The sequence below is a fragment of the Xyrauchen texanus genome, chromosome 13 (genome assembly GCF_025860055.1).
Source record: "Xyrauchen texanus isolate HMW12.3.18 chromosome 13, RBS_HiC_50CHRs, whole genome shotgun sequence".
In the NCBI taxonomy this organism is placed as follows: Eukaryota; Metazoa; Chordata; class Actinopteri; order Cypriniformes; family Catostomidae; genus Xyrauchen; species Xyrauchen texanus.
Window position 1 is genome coordinate 11,582,445 of NC_068288.1, and position 26,616 is coordinate 11,609,060.

The 26,616-nt window shown below is 39.6% G+C and overlaps 1 protein-coding gene across 1 annotated transcript in view; it reads right to left on the bottom strand.

The window, feature by feature from the left end:
• Positions 1–26,616, bottom strand: part of LOC127654326 (pericentrin-like) — a 65,191-nt gene that overhangs the window by 31,262 nt on the left and 7,313 nt on the right. The window contains exons 4-29 of the mRNA XM_052141452.1: positions 25,690–25,875; positions 25,391–25,486; positions 25,150–25,293; positions 24,541–24,796; positions 24,327–24,406; positions 23,961–24,201; positions 21,744–21,838; positions 21,544–21,655; positions 21,122–21,368; positions 20,312–20,390; positions 19,895–20,111; positions 18,419–18,591; positions 17,759–18,159; positions 15,099–15,714; positions 13,472–13,681; positions 12,032–12,184; positions 7,160–7,306; positions 4,966–5,126; positions 3,975–4,156; positions 3,564–3,778; positions 3,142–3,304; positions 2,173–2,364; positions 1,906–1,932; positions 1,292–1,524; positions 403–522; positions 210–230 (exon numbers count right to left, since the gene is read on the bottom strand). Of these exons, the coding sequence (XP_051997412.1) occupies positions 210–230; positions 403–522; positions 1,292–1,524; positions 1,906–1,932; positions 2,173–2,364; positions 3,142–3,304; positions 3,564–3,778; positions 3,975–4,156; positions 4,966–5,126; positions 7,160–7,306; positions 12,032–12,184; positions 13,472–13,681; positions 15,099–15,714; positions 17,759–18,159; positions 18,419–18,591; positions 19,895–20,111; positions 20,312–20,390; positions 21,122–21,368; positions 21,544–21,655; positions 21,744–21,838; positions 23,961–24,201; positions 24,327–24,406; positions 24,541–24,796; positions 25,150–25,293; positions 25,391–25,486; positions 25,690–25,875 (4,767 nt within the window). The remainder of the gene's footprint in view (positions 1–209; positions 231–402; positions 523–1,291; positions 1,525–1,905; positions 1,933–2,172; positions 2,365–3,141; positions 3,305–3,563; positions 3,779–3,974; positions 4,157–4,965; positions 5,127–7,159; positions 7,307–12,031; positions 12,185–13,471; positions 13,682–15,098; positions 15,715–17,758; positions 18,160–18,418; positions 18,592–19,894; positions 20,112–20,311; positions 20,391–21,121; positions 21,369–21,543; positions 21,656–21,743; positions 21,839–23,960; positions 24,202–24,326; positions 24,407–24,540; positions 24,797–25,149; positions 25,294–25,390; positions 25,487–25,689; positions 25,876–26,616) is intronic.

Consider the following 26,616-nt stretch of genomic DNA (forward strand, 5'->3'; position numbering starts at 1 on the left):
GAGTTTAAGCATTCACATGGGGAGGAGGAAGCAAAGGCAAAGACATGTATTAAAGATGTGACCGCTGTATATCTATAGAAAAATGGTTTAATAAACAAGACAGTGAATGGAGAGGAAGTAACACATGCTCAACTCCTTTAAAATATTGAATAAGCCATGCAAAAGCTGCTACAGGATCACTTTATAATGACTAAAGCCAAATAACATACCTGAAGAACTAAGTCCTCAAACTACAACATTCAGTTAAGAAAAAAAGGCAGATCAAAACGTCAAATCATTCACAGAAATGAATCAGAATTGTTTTAGATTTTTATCATCAACGATTATTAATAATTCACAAAAAAATGCACAAGACATTTTGTTAAGAAAAAAAATCACATCTCTGTAGTTCTAGGCCATTACCCTTTGACCTTTGAGGTCCCCTCCTGTGTGTCCTTTAGCCGGCTGTCTCAGCTGAGCTTCCAGATTCTTGATTTCCTGCTGGAATTCATCTCTCTCATGTTCCCTTTCCACCGCTTGTTCCTGTACATTTACAGGAGAGTCAGTTATTCTCTTAGAAGACATGTACAATGTCTTACAATAAAACAAAGAACTGATGCTATCCCAGATGTGTATGACTTTCTTCCGCAGAACACAAATTATGATTTTTAGAACAATATCTCAGCTCTGTAGGTCCATTCATTGCAAGTTCATGGGTGCCAAGCTTGACACTTCAAAAAGCACATAAAGACAACATAAAAGTAATCCATACGACTCAAGTGTTTTAATACATGTCTTCAGAAGCGATATGATAGGTGTGGGTGAGAAACAGAACAATATTTAAGTCCTTTTTTGCTAGAACTTCTTCTCTCTGCCCAGTAGGGGCGATTTTCTTTAAGAATGTGAATCACCAAAACAAGAAGAATGTGAAGGTGAAAGTTAAAGTGGAGATTGACCGAGCAGGAAGGAGAATTTATAGTAAAAAAGGACTTCAATATTGATTAGTTTCTCACCCACACCCATCATGGCTTCTGAAGACATTGATTAAACCACTGGAGTCTTATGGATTACTTTTATGTCTGCCATGTGAGTTTTGGAGCTCCAAAACTTTGGCATCATTCACTTACATTGAGAGGACCAAATGAGCTGAGATATTCTTCTAAAAATCTTAATTTGTGTTTTGCAGAAGTAAAAATATCATACATACCTGGGATCACATGAGGATGAGAAATGAGAATTTTCATTTTTAGGTTAACTCTTTCAGCTCATCCTAAACCTGTGAACATGAAGGCATTCAGCAGGAAACACTCACATCTATGAATTGCCGATGATGTTTGAGTTGTTTCTCCAGAGCATCAATGTGTTGCTGCAGGTCTTCAGTCTGCAGGTGGTGCTGTTCCTCCAGCTGATGTGCGTGGCTCTCCTGCTCTTCCAGGGCCTGCTCCAGGATCCGCAGCCGAGACGCCAACCCTCCGCAGTCCTTCTCGGCCTGCCTCTGCACCTCCACACACTCCTGTCCCAGACGCTCAGCCTCCGCCAGCAGAGCTGCACACAGCCCAGAAGGCCCAATGAATGAAAATTTAACATCAGAGTGAAGAGAACAACATTTACACTCATTTGAACAACAGCAAATGCAAATTAGGATGCAAACATGCACAGGAGCTATGTGCAATCTCAATGCACAAATAAAAGCACAGCACACTGGATTGAGAACAAAGCTGGCGAAGAAAGAATAATACAAAGTAAAAAATGACATTAAAAATGCACTTTTAAAAAAAGGTATTTTGAACATAAAAAACACATTTTAGAACAGGTTAGACTGCAAACAAAGCCTGAGCATCAATAAAACACAAGTTAAAATAAATTGCAAACTTGGAACAGATGCATTTAGAGATCAATATTCAACTTCTGTCTGTCAACACAAACCTGTCTCTTCCTCGGCATCGAGGAAGCCTACAGAGCAGAGAGAATTTTAAAGGATCAAACTAGGCCCTAGATTGCAACCACACAATCATTCCTCATGTACAAAAACAACTGATGCATTTTTAAAAGACCACGACTATTCTGGAGTGCCCTGAATGACAAAACTAAACGTTACACAATCACGTAATGTAACAAGCACAAATTTAAACCAAATCATTTCATCCTTAACTAAATCATATCCCCTAAACCCCTTCTCAGATCCCCTCTCACCCTTCTCAGTGTCTCCAAGACCCGCAGTGAGGGCTTCTCTCTGACGCAGGAGGGTGGCGTGATTTTCGCTGACCTCCTGCAGTTGGATCCGGGTGCTCTCCAACTCCTCCGCCAGACGCTGCTCCTTCATCTCCTCCTTCTGGAGAGCCTCCTCCAGAGCAGCCTTCTCAGCTACATGGCCTTCCACCAGACCTGGAGGTACACACAAGCACATGTGAGGGCACACAGGAGAGCAAAGAGAAAGACATTTCATTTGAAAGGATGAATCTATGCCTTTCTTTCAAAAACGAACCTCTAAACATTAAAAAATGTCTTGCTTTGTTGTAATTTGTGAGGAAACGCTTTTGATGCTGATAGTGAATAAGACAAATTTTCTCGCCGTCTTCTGCCATAAAACGTAATTTGCAGAAATGGTCAATGAACAAATCGGAGTGAATCTTTTTGGTGAACAGATTAAAAAGACGAGTCACTGAGATGAACTAAAGTCATAACCATAACTGGATGGAGTACCCATTACAAGCTATTTGAGCCAATGAATGGATCCACTGATGCAGTATGAATCAAAATGTAACATTTCATTTTTTTCTTGTTAGCCTATAACAGAAAAACAATGAAGGTTCTTTTGAAATGACTGGAACTTTTCCCATCTATTCATGTCTTGACATGCGCACGTCAGTGAACAGAAATAGCATGTACGTATACAATGACAAAGTAGGCCTACCTTAAAAGCAAAATGCTTAGAAATATACATACAATAAAAGTTATGAATATTAAAATCATGTTCTGTGAATGGATCTTAAATTGTAAAATTAATGCATGTAATAAAAGCAGAACAGAAATCTCTGTGTCAAAAATACTGAAGACTTACTCCGGCCCCCTTTAAAAACGTAATAGTGACCTGGCCCTGGAAGCAAAACGTTTGGGGACCCCTGAGTCAGAAGGAAAATTGATAACCAGAAAACTTCTAACCTTCAGCCTTGTGCAACTCCAGCTGTAGTTGGCTCTTCAGGCTGGCCTCATGATCCAACTGCTCCAGGAGATGAGAGTTCTGAAGCAGCAGAGATGCTCTGGCCTCACCTCCATCTCTGAACCGCTCATCCAGCACAGCCTGCAGACCACACGTCTGCTCCAACTACAGCAGAGAAAGAAATAAAAGGGGAAAAAGACAAGATGATAAAGCAATTAGTAATGAGTTGGTCATGTGATGTTAATATTTCAGACCCCATGAGGTGACCTGCTCCATGTAAAATAAATCAGCTTTTACTAAGCTGTCACATGTCAAATCACATACACATGAGAAGGACTTAAACATATTTTTCAATGTAATCAGGCTGTGTTCCAATCTGCATACTGTCCGTTCTATAAAGTCAAGTCAGTTGTCGGAGTGGCACCTGCTTCGAGGACTCCGAGAGCAGCTCCAGTAGATTATCCACGGCAGTGCGCAGGCGTGTGCCGGCTCCCATCAAGAGCTCCTCTTCTTCCTCAATCTCTCCTTCCTGCCCAGAAAACACACTCTCACACAGCCTCTGAGACAACTCCAGCCCCTCATCCACCACCGACGACCAAGCACTGCAGTCAACATCTCCATCTATGCCAGCCAGGTCTCCTGAGAGAGGTGGCAAAAGGACTCAATTCTTAGAAATGAGTGTAAACAGGCTTTTCAATGGATGGCACCTTCATTTATAAAGAATCGAGCTCATTGGCTATCATTATACATTCAAATTTTTTGTAACAAAAATGGAACACTGACAAATCCATTCTGGTCAACCACAATTTATAATATTAAAGAGTGTGAAACGCACCTGTGTCATGCGAGTCACGACTACTACTGGCTGTCCTTGTGTTGGATGTTTCATCTCCAGGGGGGCCACATGTTACACATGCCCCTAACTTGCGGCTGATCTGCTCCTCTGTTGCGACTGTAATCCGAAGCATATCTATCAGCATTCGCTGCAGTTTGTCCCGAGCTTTTTGCATGTCTTGTCTGATAAAAAAAATTTAAAATACCAAAGTTTTACTGATTCACTCAATTTTAAAAAGCAGTTTATCTACAACAGTAGCAAGCAAGTGCAGAACCAAAGGTTCAATACAATTTAAGCTCAAAAATGAAAGATTTTTCATTAAGTTTTCATAAAACAATTTGTAAAATATAAAGCAAAAATCAAGGTTACATTTACATTTATGCATTTAGCAGACGCTTTTATCCAAAGCGACTTACAGTGCACTTATTACAAGGGACAATCCCCCCGGAGCAACCTGGAGTTAAGTGCCTTGCTCAAGGACACAATGGTGGTGGCTGTGGGGCTCAAAACCAGCGACCTTCTGATTAACACTTATGTGCTTTAGCCCACTACGCCACCACCACCACTCCAGGTTACAGTGTGGCACTTACAATGGAAGTGAATGCGGTTATTGAAAGTGAATGGAGAACATTTTATTAACACTTATAATTTTTATAAAAGGCACAAATTCTTCTGTAAAAACTCATATTATTTGAGCTGTAAATTTGTTGAAATTGTCATTTTTAATAGTCCTTTTACCCTATCATAGTATCAAAGTTGTAAAACTGGCTATAACTTTACACAGAAAAGGTTAGTAAGTGATTATCACACTAAATGTTTTTTTGAAATGGTAGTTTTCAACATTTTAACAGCCACAAATGCTGTCGATTGAACTTGACTTGTATCAAATCCAGATTATTCCTTTAACTGCAATGCAAATTTACAGGTTTTCCAGTTTGCATGGGAACCCTGCCCAACCCTCTTCCTTCTGTGTCCTTACTGGTCAGCTAACCTTTGCTGTGTGGCCGTGTTGAGGTCTGCTCTAAGCATGGCAAGTAGATTGTCTCCCTCCTGGTTCTCCCGGTCTCTGCGCTGCAGGAGCGTCTCCAGCGTGTCCATCTCTGCCCGCTTTCCCTCGAGCTTCACCTGTAGTCCACTCACCTCTGTACGAAGCTAAGGAAAAGGCAGGGGATATAACACAAACAGTAAACCAATCATCACACAGACAGGAAATGTGTAAACATTTGTCTGAGAGGCATCAATGCATCATCAGTAATGAGGACGAGGTTGCACCGAATAGAAGACATCAGCACCAAACAATATTTTTGTTTTCAAACTCAATATTTTAAAAAAAAAGGACCGTCCGTGAATGTTCCTGTAATTCTACAAAATGTAGCTCTGCAATGGCAGAAAGTTTGAATGTGACAATGTACGGTGCATTTAAATTAGACTCCTGTTAGGGTGTGTGATGCGTTCCACCAGACAACAAGGCATACGAATGTGCACCCTCCTGATATGCACATTAATATTTTTAACAGCAGCATCCCAAACACCCCCTTAAAATAGCAACAAAACTGTCAGGTTTTGCCAGGAAATGACATGAGTGTCCTTTGTGATGTGACATCTGATTAATTTTTTTTTAAACAGTGTTGAAGATAATGACAACACCAGCCAGTTAATCGTCTTACTCATACGCATCATTGATATCATCTATACCCAACAACATAATTTAATTTTACAACTTTCTGCAGAGACAATAAAGTAACAGCACAACTGAACTAGAACCAAGTGCTAGTCAGAATACGTAACTTGTGCTGTGAATAGGCGGTTGCCTTGATTGATAGGTGTTTCAGGATGCATCAGCATAGATGTGTGTTTATACCTCAAATGCAATGTGGTCACATGCATTTTTGACCTCCTCCGAGTCCGTATGGTTTCCAGCAAACAGATCACATTTTCGCTTGTGGCCAGATCACCCAAATGCACCTTAAAGGGATAGTTCACCCAAAAATGAAAATACTCTCATTATTCACTCACCCTCATGCTATCCCAGATGTGTAGGACTTTCTTCAGCAGAACACAAATGACAATTTTTCGAAGAATATATCGGCTCTGTAGGTCCATACATTGCAAGTGAATGAGTGCCAACATTTTGCCACTCCAATAAGCACATAAAGGCATAAGTAATCCATACGCCTCCAGGGTTTTAATCCATATTTTCAGAAGCAATAAGATAGGAGTGGATGAGAAACCGATCAATATTTAACTCCTTTTTTTCTAGAAATTCTTGTTTATTCATATGCATGTGATTCACCAAAAACACAAGAAAATGAAAGTGGAGATTGACTGAGCAAGGAGGGAATTTATGGTACAAAAGGACTTAAATATTGATCTGTTTCTCACCCACAACCATCATGTCACTTTTGAAGACATATGTGATTTTTGGAGCATAATTTTAGCACCCATGCAATACCATTGTATGGACCAAATGAGAAAATCTTCTAAAAATCTTAATTTGTGTTCTACAGAAGGAAGGGTGAGCAAATTATCCGTAAACTATCCCTTTAATATTGGGTGTAAATGGGATCTTATGAATCACGAAAAACAAACAAACAAACAAACACTTAAAAAAAAAAAAGAGCCAGTCTGGCTATTCTTTGTTGACCTCTTTCATCAACAAGGCATTTCCATCTGCAGAACTGCCACTCACTGGATGTTTTTCGTTTTTGGCACCATTTTGAGTAAATTCTAGAGACTGTTGTGAGTGAAAATCCCAGATGATCAGCAGTTGCAGAAATACTCAAACCAGCCCATCTGGCACCAACAAACATACCACGGTCAAAATCATAGAGATCAATATTTTTCCCCATTCTGATGTTGATATGAACATTAACTGAAGCTCATGACCCATATTTGCATGATTTTATGCACTGCACTGCTGCCACATGATTGGCTGATTAGATAATCGCATAAATAAGTAGGTGTACAGGTGCTATTAATTAAGTGCTCTGAGAGTGTATATTTCCAGTACAGCTGGTTAAAAGTTCATCTTCAGCAAACGACCGTTTTAACAGCATTTTAGCACTGCTGTGTAAATTGTAGCAATATGCAACAAAAACACAGAAAGCCACAGTTTGTGAATAACAGATGTGGTACAGATAATTTAACAGGTTTGAAAGAGGCTTGTGTCTCTCTGTGCATTGTACCTGTGACACTACAGTGTCCAGTTGCTGTAGTTGTGTGGTGAGTTGGCTCATCTTGTCTCTGTAGGCAATTTCAGTTTCTTCGTGCTGCTGTCTTAAAGTCCTTTCCAGCTCCTCCAGAGCAACAGCCTTCTCCCGGTCACTCTCCTCCTGAAACACAAATACAGTCCTGAAAAATGCACATATCTGTTTTTACACATATAAAATATCTGTTGTGAAACACAAATCAGTAGCAAAAGTATCAATATCTTTCCATGTGCATACTTAAAAAAATAAATGAAAGAAAAACGCAAATGTCCATAACATAATGGATCAAAACTCACCAAGTGCTCTTACCAAAGAACAAAAACACACACAAAATCACCAATCTCTACTGTATACACATGCGCACACACACAAACCTCAAATCCTCATTTAGTCATCTCAAGTGTCCCTACACTTCCTCCCATCTGTAGGATTATTTCTGATAGACATAACCTCTCTAATGCTCCAGTAGGAAAGTGGCCAACCAACAAACTAACAACCGGAGTATGTCAAAGGCCCCGAGCTGTGAGAGTTTAGCTGGTCCGAGGGACCGTTTTCCCTATAAGCTCAAACACAACAGGTCTGAAAGCATTCTGATTCAGTGAAAGATTTTCTGTGAATGGTGGGAGCTATTGAATATGGTACAGGGTGGGGATTAGTATTAATTTGAGCTTAGCTAATGTGGACTGATGTCCAGAGATGTTACCTCCTCTCTCCAGCATGACAAGGTGTTTAGCTATTGTTAAGACCAGAGTCGGAAATATAACGTCTTTATGCGTTCTATAACAAAAACCCTGTACATATCAGATTTCAGAGAGCCCATATCACGATGTCCATTTTCAAAAAGGGACTCTTTTCTTACACTCTTTTCAAATGGAGCATGATATACCATGTAGACATACTCTTAACATGACTGGCCAACAAGGAGTGCACATACTACACATCTGTTGGTTTTTGCAAGCCGCGACTTCTAGTTGCGTACCAGACTCCCACTGGAAACAAAGGACACAAGCTTGACGAGTCCTGTAGCATGCACCTGACTTACTTGGCCCCAATGAAACACATTGAACTAAACATGCAAGCTGGCGGAGGTTGGCCAATCATAAGAAAGGTCAATTAGATTTAAGTCTTAAGGGTACAGTAGCAAAACTGAAGTTGGTTAAAACAAAGCGTTATGATGCAAGAAACCCGGAACAGCGTAAGACTTTATTTTCCTTGACATTGTAATCATGATTACTAATGTAGAATTTACATTAATATACTTTTGAATAGTGCAACTGCCTTCCATATTCTTTATTTAGGCTACACATACAAAACAAGCAGAGATCCATCCCTGAATTTCTTTATTGCTATTTTACACATCAGTAAAATAGACAGTGCCAAAGAGATCTGCTTCACATTGGATCTCTAAGCAAAAATAAAGCAGTCATTAAAATTTAATGAATTATTCACAGAAGGCAAGCATTGAACCCATCCCATGAAACCACTGAGCCTGTCACTCACTGCAGTTTTACACATTTTAACATTTGAGCCCTACAGTTCGCTGCAAGCTCACTTTCATTAGGGCTCACGTTAAGCTTTTCCAGATACTTATCTATTGAACGAGTAAAACTTGATGGTTTACTTGTCCAAAAGGCAAGTCACTTTTCCAAAAAATTCTCAATATTTTTAAATGAATACTGATGAGGCACCAGATATATAAAGCCAACCTTAGTGAGCCAAAATGATTATGCTCTCGGGAGGTTAAAGGGTTAGTTCACTCAAAAATGAAAATTATTTTATGATTTACTTTTAAGCCATTCCAGATGTGTACGACTATCAAATGCTGACGTTTTCAAGTTAGCTTTAGAACGTTGATTTCAAATGGTGCAAAATTCAAACTTTGTATAAAATTAGATTGAAGAAAAAAAAAAAAGGATCTTGTATTTTTTGGTGTTTCAAGCAGTACACCACTTAGCATATTGTTTTTGTTTATGATTAATTGATTTTCATTCATTAACGATTGTAGATTAAGAAAATTCCTTCATATGTAGCCCTATTATGCACAAATTACACTACTTGATCTTAAAGCCATTACAGATTATATTACAGTGTTTTTATACTTAAGTGCTATATGATACAATGTAAACAGTCACCAATATGATTTTAGCTAAATTATCGAACACCAAGCATTTAAAAAATTGCCATATGCAATCCATGTTTCATGTTTGCAGCTGAGAGACAAGTCGTTGCTATGGTTATCATCAAGTCCAAAGTTTTGGAAGTGACACCTGTTTTTCCTACACATGTGGAATTCAATTTAGGGAAGTGTCTGGTGACTTTTTTTTCAGCACTCATTGAATCATGTGACATAAATAAAACAACACTGAAAATCTGATTTGCCATTTCAATTCTCAACAGACATGTCTGATCTGCATAAAACAAACATCTGACAGGGGCAGACCTAAATGGATTCATCTAGATTAAAATCGAAGCAGCAATCATCATGTTTGTTTTTTTTATTAACTGTGCAGCCCATAAAGGGATGGTTCACCAAAAATGAAAATTCTCCCATCATTTACTCACCCTCATGATATCCCAGGTGTATATGCCTTTCCATCTTCACCAGAACACATTTGAAGAAAATCTGAAAAATATCTCGGCAGGTCCTTAAAATGCAAGTGAATGGAGATCAGATCAAAATCACAGACAGTCAGCATAAACGTCATCCATACGACTCCAGCAGTTAAATCGATGTCTTCTAAAGTGATACGATCACTTTTGTTGTGAAAAAAGATCAATATTTAAAGTCCTTTTAACTCTAAATCATCACTCCCGGTAAGCTTCATGAGAGGTTTGAGATAACACCGTCTCTCGTGCGACATTACCTCTGCCATGATACGGACGAAATCTCACGTTCTCTCGGTTGAGACATTCAGGATTAGCAAACAAACGCACCATTGTGAGTAAAGAAACCGATGCATACAGATCAAAACCAACCACGCTACTTTACAGCACTCTTCCACCTCACTTTTAAACAGCGCTGCTCTTCAGGTGGTGATGCACGTGCATCAGTTCTCACGTTTTACATGCCAATGTGATTACGTCAGGTGCGTACCGCTTCTGACCGGAAGCAGGATTTTAGAGTTAAAGAGTACTTTAAAACTAATCTTATTTCACACTAAAAGCGATCGTGTTGCTTTAGAATAGGGATGCACCGATACCAATTTTTCTCTTCCGATCCAGATATCGGAAATCTCAGTATCGGCCGATATCAACCTATTTTTTTGCATAATCAGATTAGAATATCTTTGCATTATTGTGTGGAAATAATTGGGTGAACTCTTTAATATGTAAAGAAACAAACCTCTAACTACACATTATTTCAATATAAATATATAGCTTAAGAAACACTTTACTATTAACTAGTATAATGGATAATGTAGCAGCAAAATTAACAGTAATTCTTTCTTTAAGTTGTCAGTAGAAAAGAAGCCAGTGTCAGATTTTTTTTTTTCTTCCAAAAATGTTTCAGATTTTAGTTGTAAGACATCAGTCCAATTTACATTCACACAGTTATTTTTTGAAACCCATTCAACTTAAATAGTTATAAATTATAAACAAATACTAATGACTAATAATCATAAATTGTTATTAATATTATTTTTATTGACTTAATTTTAAATACAACAGTAATATATTTAAATTGTGCACTATTTAAACCCTCAAGCTTTTATTTTGACATTCTAAACTCTCCAGGAAGTCCTGCATGTGTCCGTTTGTAGGGATGTTCACAGTAGTTTAATTCCGTGAACCGAACTATTGATCTACATCTGAGATGCCGTTCTTGAGTAGCGCTCAAATATTGTGCACCGGTATGAAGTGTGTCTACAGAGCAGCACCATTCACTAATGCGCTGGTGCTGCGCATACTAAATTCAGAAAAAAAAAGAAACGTCCTTTTACTTTCAACTGAAAGTTGGAAACATCAACATTTGATAGTCGTACACATCTAGGATGGATGTAAATCACCCATCACTTATAAGTAAATCATAAAATTTATTTTTGACCCTTTAACATCCCGAGAGCATAATATATTTGGCTCACTAAGGTTGACTTTATATATCTGGAGCCTCATCAGTATTCATTTTTAAATATTGAGAATTTTTTGGGAGTGACTTTTTGGACAAGTAAACCATCAGTTTTACTCGTTCAATAGATAAGTACCTGGAAAATCTTAACGTTGAGCCCTAATGAAAGTGCAGATCTCTGTGCACGCCACAGACAGTCAGTGAGCTTGCAGCGAACTGTAGGGCTCAAACATTCAATGTTAAAATGTGTAAAACAGCAGTGAATGACAGGCTCAGTGGTTTCATGGGATGGGTTCAATGCTTGTATTCAGTGTATAATTCATTATATTTTAATGACTGCATTTTTTTGCTTGTATATCTAATGTGAACTGCATTAATGTTTTTTTTATGGTTCTTTTATGAATTTTTGGAGCTAGACAGTAACGAAACATGACACAGTATCGGATTTGGAATGGCTCGTCGGAACGATACCCGATCCATTTAAAAGCTTCAGTATCAGAGACGTTACTGATCCAGGTAAGTCGTACTGTATGGATGACAGTCTGTGATTTTTGGAGCTTCAAAAATCAGATCACTATTCACTTGCATTTTAAGGACCTACTGAGCAAAGATATTTTTCTGTTTTTCTTCAAATGTGTCCTGGGTGAAGAAAGTCATGAGGGGATATCATGAGGGTGAATAAATAATGAGAGAATTTTAAATTTTGGGTGAACTATCCCTTTAATGCTATAAATGAGTAGAATGTGAATCCCTCCCAAAAAAAATTATTTCTTCCTTCTCACCTTTAACTGTGTAATTTTCTGCTGCAGCTGCTCCTCAGATTGACATTTGAGAAGCTCTGCCTCTTCCAAGAAATAGAGCCGTTGTCTTAATGCCTCTTCCTCCAACTCCCTTCGCAGAGCCTCTAGTTCCCTGGCAGATACACCCCTCAACTCCTGAGGAACATAGGATATGCACAGAGTACATTTATAAAAAGAAGCCGTTATCTCCGGAGGGTTCAAACACAAGTATTAAAATGAGCTTTTTTGCCAAGTATGCTTACACATACAACCAGTGCACAAACAATACAACAAGACAGATATCACAAAAAAATAAAAGTGAATAGAAATACAAGAATATATATAAAAATATAAATACACAATAAGACAAAAATATGCATATAGTATGTACAAATACAAACCTGTTGTATATAACATATCTGTTGTGCAAGGGAATGTAGTGGCAGAAGAGGTAGGATATGTTAGATAAATAAAAATAGACTAAACTGTGTATTTCCATAATTATTGCTCAATGGGGCGGTTTTTAAAATGTTCATCCAGAGTGAAAAAACTGTTCGTGTGCCTGACAGTTCTGTTGGTTGGTGCTCAGTGCTCTGTAGCACCAGCCAGAAGAAAACGGTTAAAAAAAAAAATATATATATAGTGGGCTGGGTGTGTAGGTCACACACACGACCCCTCACAAACAATCGGCAAGCACAAAACTTGGTGATAAAGCTCTGCTTTGTTCCAAGTTATCGTACAAGTGGAGACACGCAGTAAACGGCAAACACCATATTCTCTAGCCGGAAATCTCACGTGACATACTCTCCACGAGTCTCACGTCCGCCATTATGTGCACGTCGCACATCACGCATGCACACATTTATTATTAATTGATATTACTGCATCAATAAACTGTTATATTTCAAAGAGAAGTGTTTTGGTTTGTTTTGCATACACCTGTGTCAAAGGCTGGCAAAGGATGCCAGTGCTCGGATTAAAGCCTTCATTGTTTCCTTTTGAATGTTGATGTTCTCCAGACATCGATATTCCTAAGAGAACAAATCCTATATTGAGACTGCTATACTGTCTGGTTATTAGTCCATGATTCCAGGGTGGTGCCCCGGCGATATTAATCCTTATAAATATTCTATTGATTTTGAGAATTGACAATTATCTTTGATGATTGTTGAATTTGAAGGATCAATAAGCTAGTGTTAATTCTAATCAATGTTCCATTAATTATAATAATGAATGATTATCTTTGATCCTAATTAATATTCTATTGAATTTGATAATTGATGGTTGTCTAGAGCCCTACAACACCGAGGTGGCCATCCACGGTGCCATCTTTGTTTTAACCAACACTAATCCACACTAAGGGCTAAACATATCTTAATGAATACAAGTGGTCAGCCTAAGGGAACCTAGGCTCCAGTTTTAATTGCCTTCATGAGCACATACCTGCCGTTGCTGCTGATGCTGGGTGGCCAGCACATCCACTTGTTGCTTTTGTTGCAGTTTCTCTGCAGTGGCAATTTCAGTGATCTCCAGTAGAGCAGCGCTATGTTGCTTCTCTAAAGCAACCACCTGTGGCTGAAGAGCTTCCAGAGCAGAGCAATGTTCATCCTCAAGAGCAGCCCTGTGAGAGGAGAGAACTTCAGACAACTCCTCCTGCAAGAGCAAGTGAATCTAGAAGTTAAAATCTTAAACACTAGAAGTTAAAGCAGAACACCTCTTTTAAAACATACAGTGCCAGTTTGTTAAAAGGTACACAGTCATTTTTTCCCCATTAAATTTTTTTACACCTAAAGAAATTAATTGTAATTTTGAAACGTATGTATACAATCACTCACATGAGATGAGGATTCTAGTCATATCAGTAACCTTATAAATGCTGTTTTATTCTACATGGGGCATGGGCACAATCATGGGGGCTGCCATGTTAGAATCACATGACCAGCTGAATACAACTCGCTTAAACTCAGTAACAGGCTTGTTATTGGACACTTTCACTCTTGGATTAATCATGGCTGATTGTGAATAGTGAATTTCTACAATGGCATCTGTAACCAAATACTATTTATTTTGAATGATGCTGCATCCACACCAATAGGCATCACTGTAAATCCAAGATGATGAGCAAAACGTTACTGAGTGCACCTTTAAATGCATGCATAAAATTAGGCCTGCACGATTATGATCAAGTAATTTTCAATTATTTCTCTTGATATTGTAAATCGCAATTATTCATTTTGATTAATAGGAATTTATTGAATTTACATTCCTTTATGTGTGGGGCAGAATACAATACGTATTGTTTTCAAATGCAAGCTACACCTCCAAAACAAGATTAGGTGGCCTGGGTAGCTCAGCGAGTATTGATGCTGACTACACCACCTGGAGTTGCAAGTTCAAATCCAGGGTGTGCTGAGCGACTCCAGCCAGGTCTCTTAAGCAACCAAATTGGCCCGGTTGCTAGGGAGGGTAGAGTAACATGGGGTAACCTCCTTGTGGTCGCGATTAGTTGTTCTCGCGGAGAGTTGTGCGTGGATCGCGGAGACTAGCATGAGCCTTGACATGCTGCGAATCTCCGCGGTGTCATGCACAGCGAGTCAAGTGACAAGATGAGTGGACTGACCGTCTCAGAAGCGGACGCAAATGAGATTTGTCATCCACCACCCAGATTGAGGACAGTAACCACACCACCACGAGGACCTACTAAGTAGTGGGTATTGGGCATTCCAAACTGGGAGAAATGGGGATAAAAAAAAAAAAAAAAGTTTTTTTGTTAATTATCACTGTTATATCGCTATATTATAATGGAGGCATTCTAGCTTTCTAGCATAGTTACCGATAGGCTTATGTACTCAACGAACATGTATCCGATTGGTTACAATACTCAAATCACTGAAAAAAAAATTACTACATTTTTAATACAATGCAAATATCTAAACGGAATGGTGTAATTGACAATTTCCACAATTTGTTAACTGCAGCAGCCATTAAAAAATGACTTTTGAAAAACAAACTCTTGAGAAGAGAGAAAACAACTAAAATCATAATTGTATCCATCCATTATAGTGCCCACCTGATGAGCTTGACATAGTTCCATTGCCATGGCACTAAACTTGTCCATATGAACCCTCGCCAGCTCACTCCTGAGCTCCTCTCTGATGGTTTGCTCCCCCTTCCTCTGCTTCTCAATCTCTCCAGTATAGCGTTCTTCCAGCGAGGCCTGAAGGTCACGCAGTTCTGCTTTCTTCTTGTCCTGTACAGCCTGGATCTCTTTCAGGTATGTGCTCTCCATTGTATCCATGTTTGTCAATAGCCTCTTCTCAAGCTCCTCCCTCTCCTGTTTGTGCCGTGCCTGAAGCTCCGCCTCTTGAGCTTCAAGCTGCACCAGATTGGTTTCCTGAAGTACCGCATCCAGTTTGTAAAGTTCTGCTTTGTGTTTCTCCATAAGTTCTATCGTCAAGGTCTCAAATGCGGTTTTGTGATTGGTCCTCAGGGATTCCATTTCCTCTTGGTGGTGTAGTTTGAGTTCTTGACACTCCTTTTCAAGATGCTCTAATTGAGCAGCATGCTGGTACAAAAGAGCTTTCTGGGCCTGGAGCTCCACAGCATGATGTTCTCTCAATTGCCCCAGGGTAGCATCTCTTTGATGAGTTAACTTCTCCTCCAGATGCCTTTGTTCTTCTTGGTGTCTACATGTGTGACATACAGATAATCAGCACAGGCATTCTAATGAGAAACATAAATGTAGAATTTAAACATTTTTATTGAAAGAAAATTAGAGAGGTGCTGGCGCCTTCCTGTATAAAAAAGTCACTCCATTCTAGGGTGTTGTGCGTGTCTGCCAAGGCACTGATCTATGTCGTTGCTGGGGTATTCTGGGTGGTTGCTTACTGGCCAAAGTAAAAAGAGTTCACTTCCAAGCCTGTATAATATTCTGGTCCCTAGTTACAGCTCAGATCCCTCCTTGAAATTTAAATTTAAGGGATTTCTTTTCACATTTTATTTGTCTGCCAGGCTAAAATCATACGTACAATTACACAGAAAAGAAAAAGCGTGCCTCTCTTCAACAAGCCCCCTGATTTGAGGTATTAATTAAGCCCATAGCTTAGAAATCATAAGCAATTTAACACCGTTTCCTCCTAAAGATTCTTTTCAATACATTCGAAGAACAATTGTTTTAAATTAAGAAATGTTTTCTTATGCCTTCAGCAGCCTGCTGCCAAATAATGAGATAATCAGATGTAACAAACCAGAAATAAATTGTATACAATTATACAAAGCATGTTTGCAGTAGGGATGGGCACTTTGGTCATTTTGTCTACTTGAGCGCTCTAATTATTCGAGCACTTGTCGAGTACTCAAGGGGCAATTACATGTTCATTACTGTATGTGTGTGTGTGAAATATATATATATATATATATATATATATATATATATATATATATAATAACAACATGTCTGACAAACGTCTGCTGCATTGAGTCTTGTTGTTCCATTGTATCATCAATTCATTATTATAGGCTGTTTTTATCATTGAAGAAAGGGATAGAATCATGAAGATTCGCTGCCCAACTCTGAAAGAATATGCCCAACGCACATCTGTCTGTTCTTCCTTCAGGTTACTTTAGTAATCTTAGTAAGTACGCACCAGCTTTTTTTGTGACCGTCTGAACAGTCTATTTTCAAATAACAGGAGACGCCATAACCATTGCGTTTTTAATATGCATGTTAAATTGAAGTTCAGTTTGAAGACACTGTATTGCGTTCTATTTATCTGCGCTCTGTCTAGATGTTTGAAACACTCGATTGCTTAAGTGTTGCTTCAGCACATTTAGTCCACTGCCACATGAACCTAGTGTGCGTGAGTGTGCCCAAATGTTCGCGCTTGTGAGGAAAGCCGTGATGCTCTGTATTGTTGTGATTCATTGTGTTCCATTCAACTCAGAGAGTCTGAATTTCCACCTTTCAACTGGGGAAAGTGCAATGGAATGACACATGATATTGGACATCTAAAATGGAAACTCGTGCAGAAATCCTCAACTCCCATTTCGCAGAGATGCAGGTGTGTGTGTTACGTCACGCAGGGCGGTTTTTGGTCAGTGACAAACATTCACTTTTATTAAATAATATCCATTAACGAGTCAAAGTTCAATGTTTTGCAGAGACAGGTGTTCAAAACACGGTTAATTACACTCTTGATTATCGTAACGACCGCATTGCAGTGTTGTATCAGTTTGGTTGCTATGAGACATTTCTGTCAATCAATGTACCCCTCAAAACCACAACTTAATCTCAGAATTAAAAATAAGATCCCCCTTTGTTTGTGTGTTTAGTTGTTAGGTAATTGTCACTGGATTTTGAATTAAGTGAAAAGACACAATATGCAAGATCACTATCGATCATCATTTCCATGATCGTTCATTGCTGGCATGTCCGAGTACCCGAGTACTCGTGCTCATCCCTAGTATGCAGACTTTGAGGCATAATGCAATACAACAATGCATCATAACTTTCTTATGTCTTATTAAGATCTGGCTTATTATAGTATTTTTTTTTTTTTTGCCACTTTAGGTGGTCTTGGTGGTTAATCCCAATACCCGTTACTTGATACAAGTTGAGAATTAAGATGAAGTATTTCTTCTGTTTGTAATTGGTCAATGCTTTCCAGAGAATTAACCTGCTAATAAGAAAAATACAGCGGCATAAACACTGATTTAATAGCAGTCCCTGACCTGCAGATGGCCTCCTCTAGCTTGTTCTCCATTTGGTCCTGAAGCAAATCATTCAACTCTTTCACCTCTGCTGCCATGGTGCTCTTTGCGGTGTACATCTCTCTGTCATACTGTGCCTGGAGTTTCTGCTTCAATGCCACTAGCTGAGGGTTCTCCTCACAGTCAAGACTCCTTTGCAGGGCTTGAAGCCTCTCTCTTTCCACATCAAGAAGCTTCTGGACCTCAGCCAGCTTCTGCTCCAACTCCCCTCGCTCTTCCAGGGTGGCTTTCTGAAGCCTCTCTCTCGGAGAGGCCTGCTCCTCAGCACTCCTCTGGGTGATCTCCTCGCTCACACGTTGACTCTCTTCCTTCTGCGCCTCCACAAGACGCACCCTCAACTCCTCTGTTAAGTCTTTCTGCAGCTTTAAAATGAGGAAGACCGTTTTGGATTCACAAGAACACCATTGATGGAACAAAACAAGGTACTGAGAACATTACATTATTGCCTTAAGGTCTCAGCAATAAGAAAATATTCATGAGATTGAGAGTTTCATAAGATTGGATTAAAGCATGACCATAATTTTTACACCTTGTGACGGTGCTCCATACCAGCCTTTAGCTACAAGATCCACCAATGACCTTTTGTATGAATTATAAATGCCTACTATTGTGCACACTCACAGTCTCCTCTATCTGTCTGTGCTGTTCCGCCACTCTCTCCAGTTCCTGTGTGTGTTGGGGGGGGGTCTCCAGCTGGGTCACCTTGGCCTGATGTTGCAGAGACCTCTCTTCCACTTCAGCCTCCACCTGACTCTCTAATTCCTGTGCTGATTGTAGCCGTAACTTGGTCATTTCTGATGAGAGACATTTTTTTTTTAATCAATTATAATAGCATCTTTATCAATGTAGAAGCCATTACAGTATGTGGAATGAGGAGACTTTTTCAATTCATTCGCTACAGGAGCTGAGTGGCAGGCTTGCGTGGGGGATTGTGTAAGACCCAGGAGCTCAGTAGTTACAGAAATACTCAAAACAGCCTGTCTGGCACCAACATTCATGCCATGCTCCAAATCACTGAGATCACATTTTTTCATCATTCTGATGGTTGATGTGAACACTAACTGAAGCTCCTGACCTGTATCTGGATGATTTTAAACACTGCCACACAATTGGCTGATTTGATAAACACATGGACTGTTGTTGGTGCCAGATGGGCAGGTTTGAGCGTTTCTTTAACTGATGATCTCCTGGGATTTTCACACACAACAGTATCTAGAATTTATTCAGAATGGTGCCAAAAACAAAAAACACCCAGAGAGGGGCAGTTCCTTGGATGGAAATGCCTTGTTGATGAGAGATTTCAACAGAGTGGACAGACTAGTTTGAACTGACAAAGTCTACAGTAACTCCGATAACCGCCCTCTACAATTGTGGCGAGAAGAAAAGAATCTCAGATGCGAGTTGGCGCTGTTTTGTCAGCACGAGGGGGACCTACAAAACATTAGGCAGGAGGTTTTAATGTTGTGGCTGATCGGTGTATATACACACAGTATATAGTCAGTGATTTTTTTATTCTTACTGTAGAATCCTTCAGTGCTGGCTACAGAGGAACACGTCTCAAACTACCCACATAGATTTTTACTGATAACTGATATATTGGTCTACAAATCTAACAATTTTACACAGATATGGATAAAAAGCTATTTGAATTGGATTCCAAACCACCTGTGCCTTGGATCAGGCTTGTAAAAATCTGATTTGTCCTGTTCAGACTACAAAAACCAAAACAGATCGGCCAAAAAATAAATAAAAAAATCAGATTTTTTTTCTGCCCATGTGAACATAGCCCAAGTGCCTTACTGTACTGTAAATGCACATAGCTTTTACTAATTAGTGAATTCAGAGGTGGGCTTCTATCATCAGAGAGCAAGTGTGGAGTAGGAAATGGAAAGTGGGACTGATTCCAGATGATTACAGTATGCTTTGCACAGAAAGGAGACATATCTGACACTCCACTCCACTCACATACTTTGGTCTTGAGTGGATTTCTTCCAGGCCAGTGGAAACATATGGTTCGGTTGCTACATGGCATAATTTTATCAGCTTTCACATCAGTGAATAAACTGGACCAATGTAGGGTGATGAGTAAAGCGTCACCTTTGATTTGGTTGTCTGAGAGTTTGGCACGGAGCTGCTCAAGTTCTTGGGCATGTTTGGTGTTGAGCTGGTCGATGTCTTTATAGTAACGGTCATTGAGCTCAGTGCGAGCCAGCAGTAAATCTTCCTTATAAGCCAGAGCCATGCTGGACTGCAGCTGCTCCAACTCCTGCTGGTGTCTCTCCTCCAACTGCTGCCGCAGGGAGTCCAGCTCCTCCTGCATCAACACACACACATAATTACAGTACTTACAAGAGTATAACAAAATACATTGCCCTGTTCTTAAAAACAAAACACTATTCAACATTCTACCCAACAGGTTTGAAAGAACATAAGGGTGAGTAAATCATGCCAATTAAAATTTTGGGGTGAACCATCCCTTAGAATTACACAACTTGACCAAAATGTAAAATGTACCTCATGTTTTTCCAGTTGCCATGTGATCTCTGCCATAGAGTCAACTCTTTCTTCTTTACTCTCCCCTTCAGAGAGATAGCTGCAACACACAAAACATTTTTTAGTTTCGAAGGTTGTAGTTCCCAATTGGGATTGGAGCTTGGTATACTATGAAAACATTTCAGAACACAAACCTTCTTTCCTAACTCAAAGAGCATTAATTGAAACTATGCAGCTTCCACATTTAGCATCAATGATGCTTAATGGTTGACCAGACACTTTGACCGCTCAGTCATGGTGAAGCAATAAGGAGAAAACAGGATGGACACCATTATTTCGAAACACCAGAAGCACGAAACACGATATGCGGGAAATTCTGCCAAACCTATTCTATTCCTCACTCGTAAGTCGATTTGATTTGCTTTTCACCCCATGCCAGCTTCCATGGGTATTTTTATGAAAATAATCCATGTTAAAATAGAAGTAATTAAAAACCCATGTTTAATGGGTTTGATTTTGGACTGACTTTAAAACCTTTTAAAGGGTCAAATACATTTTATTCTGCTGAGTTTCTCAGAGGACTCAAAATACCACAGTCCAATAAAATATGTTTTGTAGACAATGGGGGTGTCTTCACCTGATATAGTAAAATATTTATGAGAGTCTTGAGTGGAATATCCCAGTAATTTTGTTTCAAATTACTACTAAAGGAGTAATTGCAAATCTAAGGCAAGATTTCAATCAAAGAGCCACCATCCATACTAAAATGTAGTCCTGGACTAGTCTTAGCCCATGTCCATAACCCACAGCCATAAGAGGTCTACAGCAGACCTTGCCTCCCCGATCTTGAGCACAGAGTCCTCCAGAGGTCCCTCTACGAGTCGCAGCTGCAAGAGTGCGATCTCTTCCCGATGACCCTCTTCTGCTTCCCGAAGTCTCTGCTCAAAGTAGGTTCGGAGGTTCTCCAGCTCCACCTCATTCTGTTCTTTGATTTCCTGCCGCTGTTGAGTAAATTCCTGCTTCAGCTGCTCCAAGTCGTCAACCCGTGATGAGCGAGCAAGCAACTGCTCCTTTAGCTCTAAAGACAGAAAGTTAAGGGCTATTTAAACATTGAATAACAGGTGCTTGGCTGAAAACACAGCAACTGCAATTCAGAGGGAAACAAAAGTATAATATTTTGCTATAAATATTTAATAAGCAGAACAATTCAACCCAGAGGCATGTCAAAAGCAGAAAACATCTCAAAAGCTTGCCTCCGAGCTCCTGTCTGTTGGTTCTCATGCACTCCAGCTGGAACCAAAGGTTTGAGATCTCCTGTTCTGAATTGGCCTTCAATTCTTCCATTTCTGACTGCAGACGGTCAACCTTAGACCAAAGATTAAGCCTCAGTACAAAAACAAAAACATTGTGCTTCAAGTGTACAGGTCAAGCAAATGCAAGATGTCTATGGTACCTCTTGCTTCAGAGCTTTTTCTCTCAGTTCCAAGGCACGGGCACGGTCCTGTTGCTCCTGCAGTGCCACCTTCTGACAAGCAACCAACTCCTCAACTGCACAACAAAAAAAATAACAACAACTTTAAACTTGTGTATGGGTAAAAGAAACCGGAACTCTGCCACCAGCTCAACCTTGCCAACAGAGATGTGCTCATTTTCCCAGCCTACCTGTCTGTTGACCACAACCTCCCTATGTATCTTGGTTCAAGTAAACCAACACCAACCTGGACAGCCTGGAAACTGGGAGGGGTGGTAGATTACCAGCCCACATCACATCAACCTCCCAGTCCAGCAGGTTTGTGCTTTAAAACATCAGGACAATCAGACCTCTCCTGTCTGAATATGTTGCACAGCTCCAAGTCCAAGCTCTGGTCATTTCAAGACTGGACTACTGCAATGCTCTGTTGGCCAGCCTCCGAGCTGGTATAATTAAGCCGCTGCAAATGGTCCACAACGCAGCAGCGTTTCAATTAGCTTCAATCAGCAAAAGACGGCTCACATCACCTTACTCTTGATTTCAATCCACTGGCTACCAGTAGTTGCTGGCATCAAATTCAAGGCTTTGACTCTGGCCTTCAGGACAGCCAATGGAGCAGCACCCTCTTACTTTAATTCACTCCTCCAGGTCTATGTCCCATATTGCTCTCTGCAGTCAATGAACGAGCGGTGCCTGGCGGTACCGTTGCAAAGAGGCACAAAGTCTATTTTACGATCATTCATTTTCTCTGTGGTGTACCTCTACATAATCTGCTGAAACCATCTCAACATTCAAGAACAAGCTGAAAACATCTGTTCTGCGAGCACTAAACCAATCCACACTAATTGCACTTACTATTTAACAATAATAAAAAAAAACATTTAACTAAAAATTATTGTCTGTCTCTTTCTCCCACGATAGTTTACACTACTCCAGCCACTTTGAGAATTGGCAGTGCAATACTGCAGATCCTGTTGACTTTTATATAACAAACTGGTTGCCATGTTCCTCATTTGTAAGTCTCTTTAGATAAAAGCATCTGCTAAATGACGATGTAAATTCAGCTATTTGTTTTATTATTAAAATTAACTAAAAAAAAAAAACAACATGTTTGTGAAATACATACATTTATTTCTGGCATATACATCTTTTTCCAGACTTCTCCATGAGTTTTTGTTATTGTACGTTAGAGCTAGACAAACGTTACTGGTGATGCCGATGATCGGATGCTCTTGAGGAAAATGTGCTGTTAGAGGATGTTATAACATCTACAGGTGGCTTAAATAATTACAGGAAAATGAATGTTACAACAATAAAACCACCCAAAACGGTCAATGCCTGAAACTTTGAGTCACACAAGATACAATTATCAGAGGTCACATTAACATTATTCACTGTCGTTAGCCTATTTTAAAAAAAAACCTGACAGATAATTACAAATGATATGTCCCTCAAATCTGCTAATTTTTAAAGGAAACCTAGGGAGACCATATGTCCTCTTTTCACATACATGTCCTCTATTTTGGACCTTAAAAAGCATCTGGTCGGATTCAGATTCCCAAATTTGTCAGTTTTCATATTGAAGTGCTTTCTATCATCATTGATTATTAGCGCCTAACTACCTCTCCACTGTAAAGTTATTTCAGTATGCTTTTTAATATCACAACCTTCCATGCAGATGGTGTATTAAATGAAAAATAAATACACAATACTAGAAGAAAAGCTACAATGTGCTTTATTAGCCTAAGACTAATTTAAATATTTTTTATTGCTTACTTTTGAAACATTCTCTGGGTTTGATCAATTAAATAAATTGCTAGATGCAAAAAAACAAAAAACACATTATTAGCACTATGTATTATTGACTATTATTATCTATTATTGCACTTCTAATTAACCTTGACCTATAATTCAGTGAATGAAAAAAAAAAAAAAGAAATTCTCAGAATGTTCTACACTTTTTTTATAATCAAAACTAGATAAGACTGTCAAAACTATATGTCTAATGCGGAGTTCATTTTTAGACATACTAGTGTAAGATTTTAAATCAGATTACCATCGTGTTTTTTGGACACGTCTTTTAGGATTTCACAACAAACATTTGATCGTGGCAATCACCTCCCCACTCGTGTTCTCCTTCGCCATCCCGTCATTAATTTTCACTATATGCCAGTTGACGTAAGAATGTAGATTTAAGACACTCACGAGCAGCAGCATCTCTGTCAGCCAAGGCTTGGTTGAGGTCTTTCTCCAGATTGTTGTTTTCCTTCTCTCTGGAAAGCTCCAATGCTTCTAACCTACCCAGCGTCTCCGCCAGAGCTTCCCTAGACTCACTGAGAGCCGCCTGGGTCTCACTCAGTTTCTGATCAGTGTCATTTAATCGACACTGGAGATCTGTCCTGGTCATCTCAGCCTCCACTAACCACTCAGCCTTTAGATCCTTCAGAGATAGGAAAATAAAACTTAAGCACAGCAATTGAGGTGCATTGCACATTAGGGATTACATTTTGATCGGCAAGCAGCAATGTTCCAAGCAATTTTCATTCAACAGCTGAGAATGTTTACCTCCAGTTTACTGGCCTGCAACCTATCCACAGAGTCCCGTTCTTCCAGAAATTGCCTCTCCCACTCCTGATTCAGATTGTCTACACACACACACACACACACACACACACACACACACGTGTTTCCAGTCACTCAACATACTTGCGAGCAATTATGTAACACTATTACTTGGGTTATATGAAACTGCAGGCCAAATCCTGGTCTCTTCACTCACCAATCTCCAGCTGGTGCAGACTTCGGGCTCGTTCCTCCTGCTCTCTGCACTGTTCACGGAGTCTTTCCAGCTCAAACTGTTGCCGCGCCTGCAGCATGGCACTCTCCTGTGCCCATTTCTCCCGTAGCATGGTTTGCAGCTCGCGGAGTGCTGCATCCCTCTCTTTCTGCATGTTAGCTTGAGAAAGCTCAAGCTGAGCCGTATGCAAGTTGGTTAGGCTCAGACGTAAGGCTTCAATCTCTAGGTTGTGCTGGCTCTGATTACAGGTAACAAAACCAAACAACCAGTTAATTGATGACCAAGGAAAAATGTGGTTGGAACTCAACTGAAGGAAAGCAGACATTAACACTAGGGGTGTGTTCAGAATGGCATATTATCATACTGCTACAAGAAATGCAGTATAAATACAATGTCGACCACCTCTTATTGAGATCGTGTGACTATTTCAAATGTTTATCACCGTATACAGCATTACACTTCGTAAACCTTTAAAATATATAGTATGTGAGACAGACAGACAAACAGATATATTGTGTAGTATGCATTATGTTAGTTTTACATTCCAGAATTTACCCTGGAACATTACAAGTAAATAAGTTCAAAAGGTACTTGTGCTTGAAGTAGCTCAGACTGGTGTGCAGCCTCCAGGCCATCTCGCAGCTCACTGGAGAGCTCATCTTTAAGACTGGAAATGTCCTCACTCTGTTTGGCTGCCAGCTGAGACAACTCCCTCTCGTGCTCACTTTCATTGACCTGGTAGAGACAAGAACATTAGCATGTGGTATAAAAGACAGAATTCATAAGGAAGGGTTGATTAAACAATAGTTAAAAGTTAAAAAATATGTTTAACCTGTTTAATCAAGCCAATCTGTCTCTTCTGTTCATCTTCCAGATGAGCTCGCAGATCGGAAAGTTGCCTCTCAAAGCGTAGATTCAAGTCTTCAACCTAAATGTAGGAAAGCGGATCATTAGTTATGATTGTACAGTATGTCATGCAAGCAAACCTTCCTTCGATTACTTTCCACAACTGTTAAATGCAACTTTTACTATTCCTTAATCGTTTTGATTCAGGACCTTGCCAAGAACTGGTTATCACCCCCTCACATTTTTCTTTTCTTCACAGATACTGCCACCACCTTGCTTTCTTACCTCTCTCTGGTGTTTCTCTTCCAGCTGTCTCTGCTCTTTATGTTCTTTCTGTCTTTCTTGCAGATCCTTTTTGACAACGGCAAGTTCTTTCAGCAAGGCACTCTCTTTTTCCATGTACTCCTCTTCTGCTTTCTCTTGTGCTTCCTTAACTTCCTTGAGCTCTGCGTTTTTAGATTCAAGATGTCGCTAAAGAGAATGGTACATATTATTCGATAGACCACATTCATGTTGAAAAAATATAATAGTGCTTTCAATGGATTACAATTATCAAATTACAAGATACAGATTAATACAAAAATGGCAATTAATTGCATAAATATTTGATGAGAAAGACCCCCCAAAAAACTATTCAAAAATATAAAAATCAATAATAAATATCATTCAGATAATTGAAAGACATTGCTTTGTTGTTTAAGATGAGTGATTAGACAATACAAAAAGTGGCTTTAGAAGTCAATATATTGTTTGCTTTCCATTTCATTGACCATGAGTCTATCATTTGCCTACAATCCACAGTAATCAACCAATAAATGGGGCGCCTGTGGCTCAGTTGGTAGAGCGGGTCGGCCACTAATCGCAGGGTTGGTGGTTCGAACCAACACGACTCCACATGCCGAAGTGTCCTTGGGCAAGTCACTGAACCCCAAGTTGCTCCCAATGGCAGGCTAGCACCTAACATAGCAGCTCTGCCGCCATTGGTGTATGAATGTGTGTGAATGGGTGAATGAGACGCAGTGTAAAGCGCTTCGAATATCGTTAAGGCTTAAAATGGCGCTATATAAGTGCAGACCATTTACCGTTAATCAATCTGTCCGAGCAAGACTTAAGGGCTGTTCTTACAGGATGTGTTCTTGTGTCTGACTGCTCTATTCTTACTGCTCCATGTACACATGCATCTCTTTTAGGGCATCTCATTGTGGCTGTGTT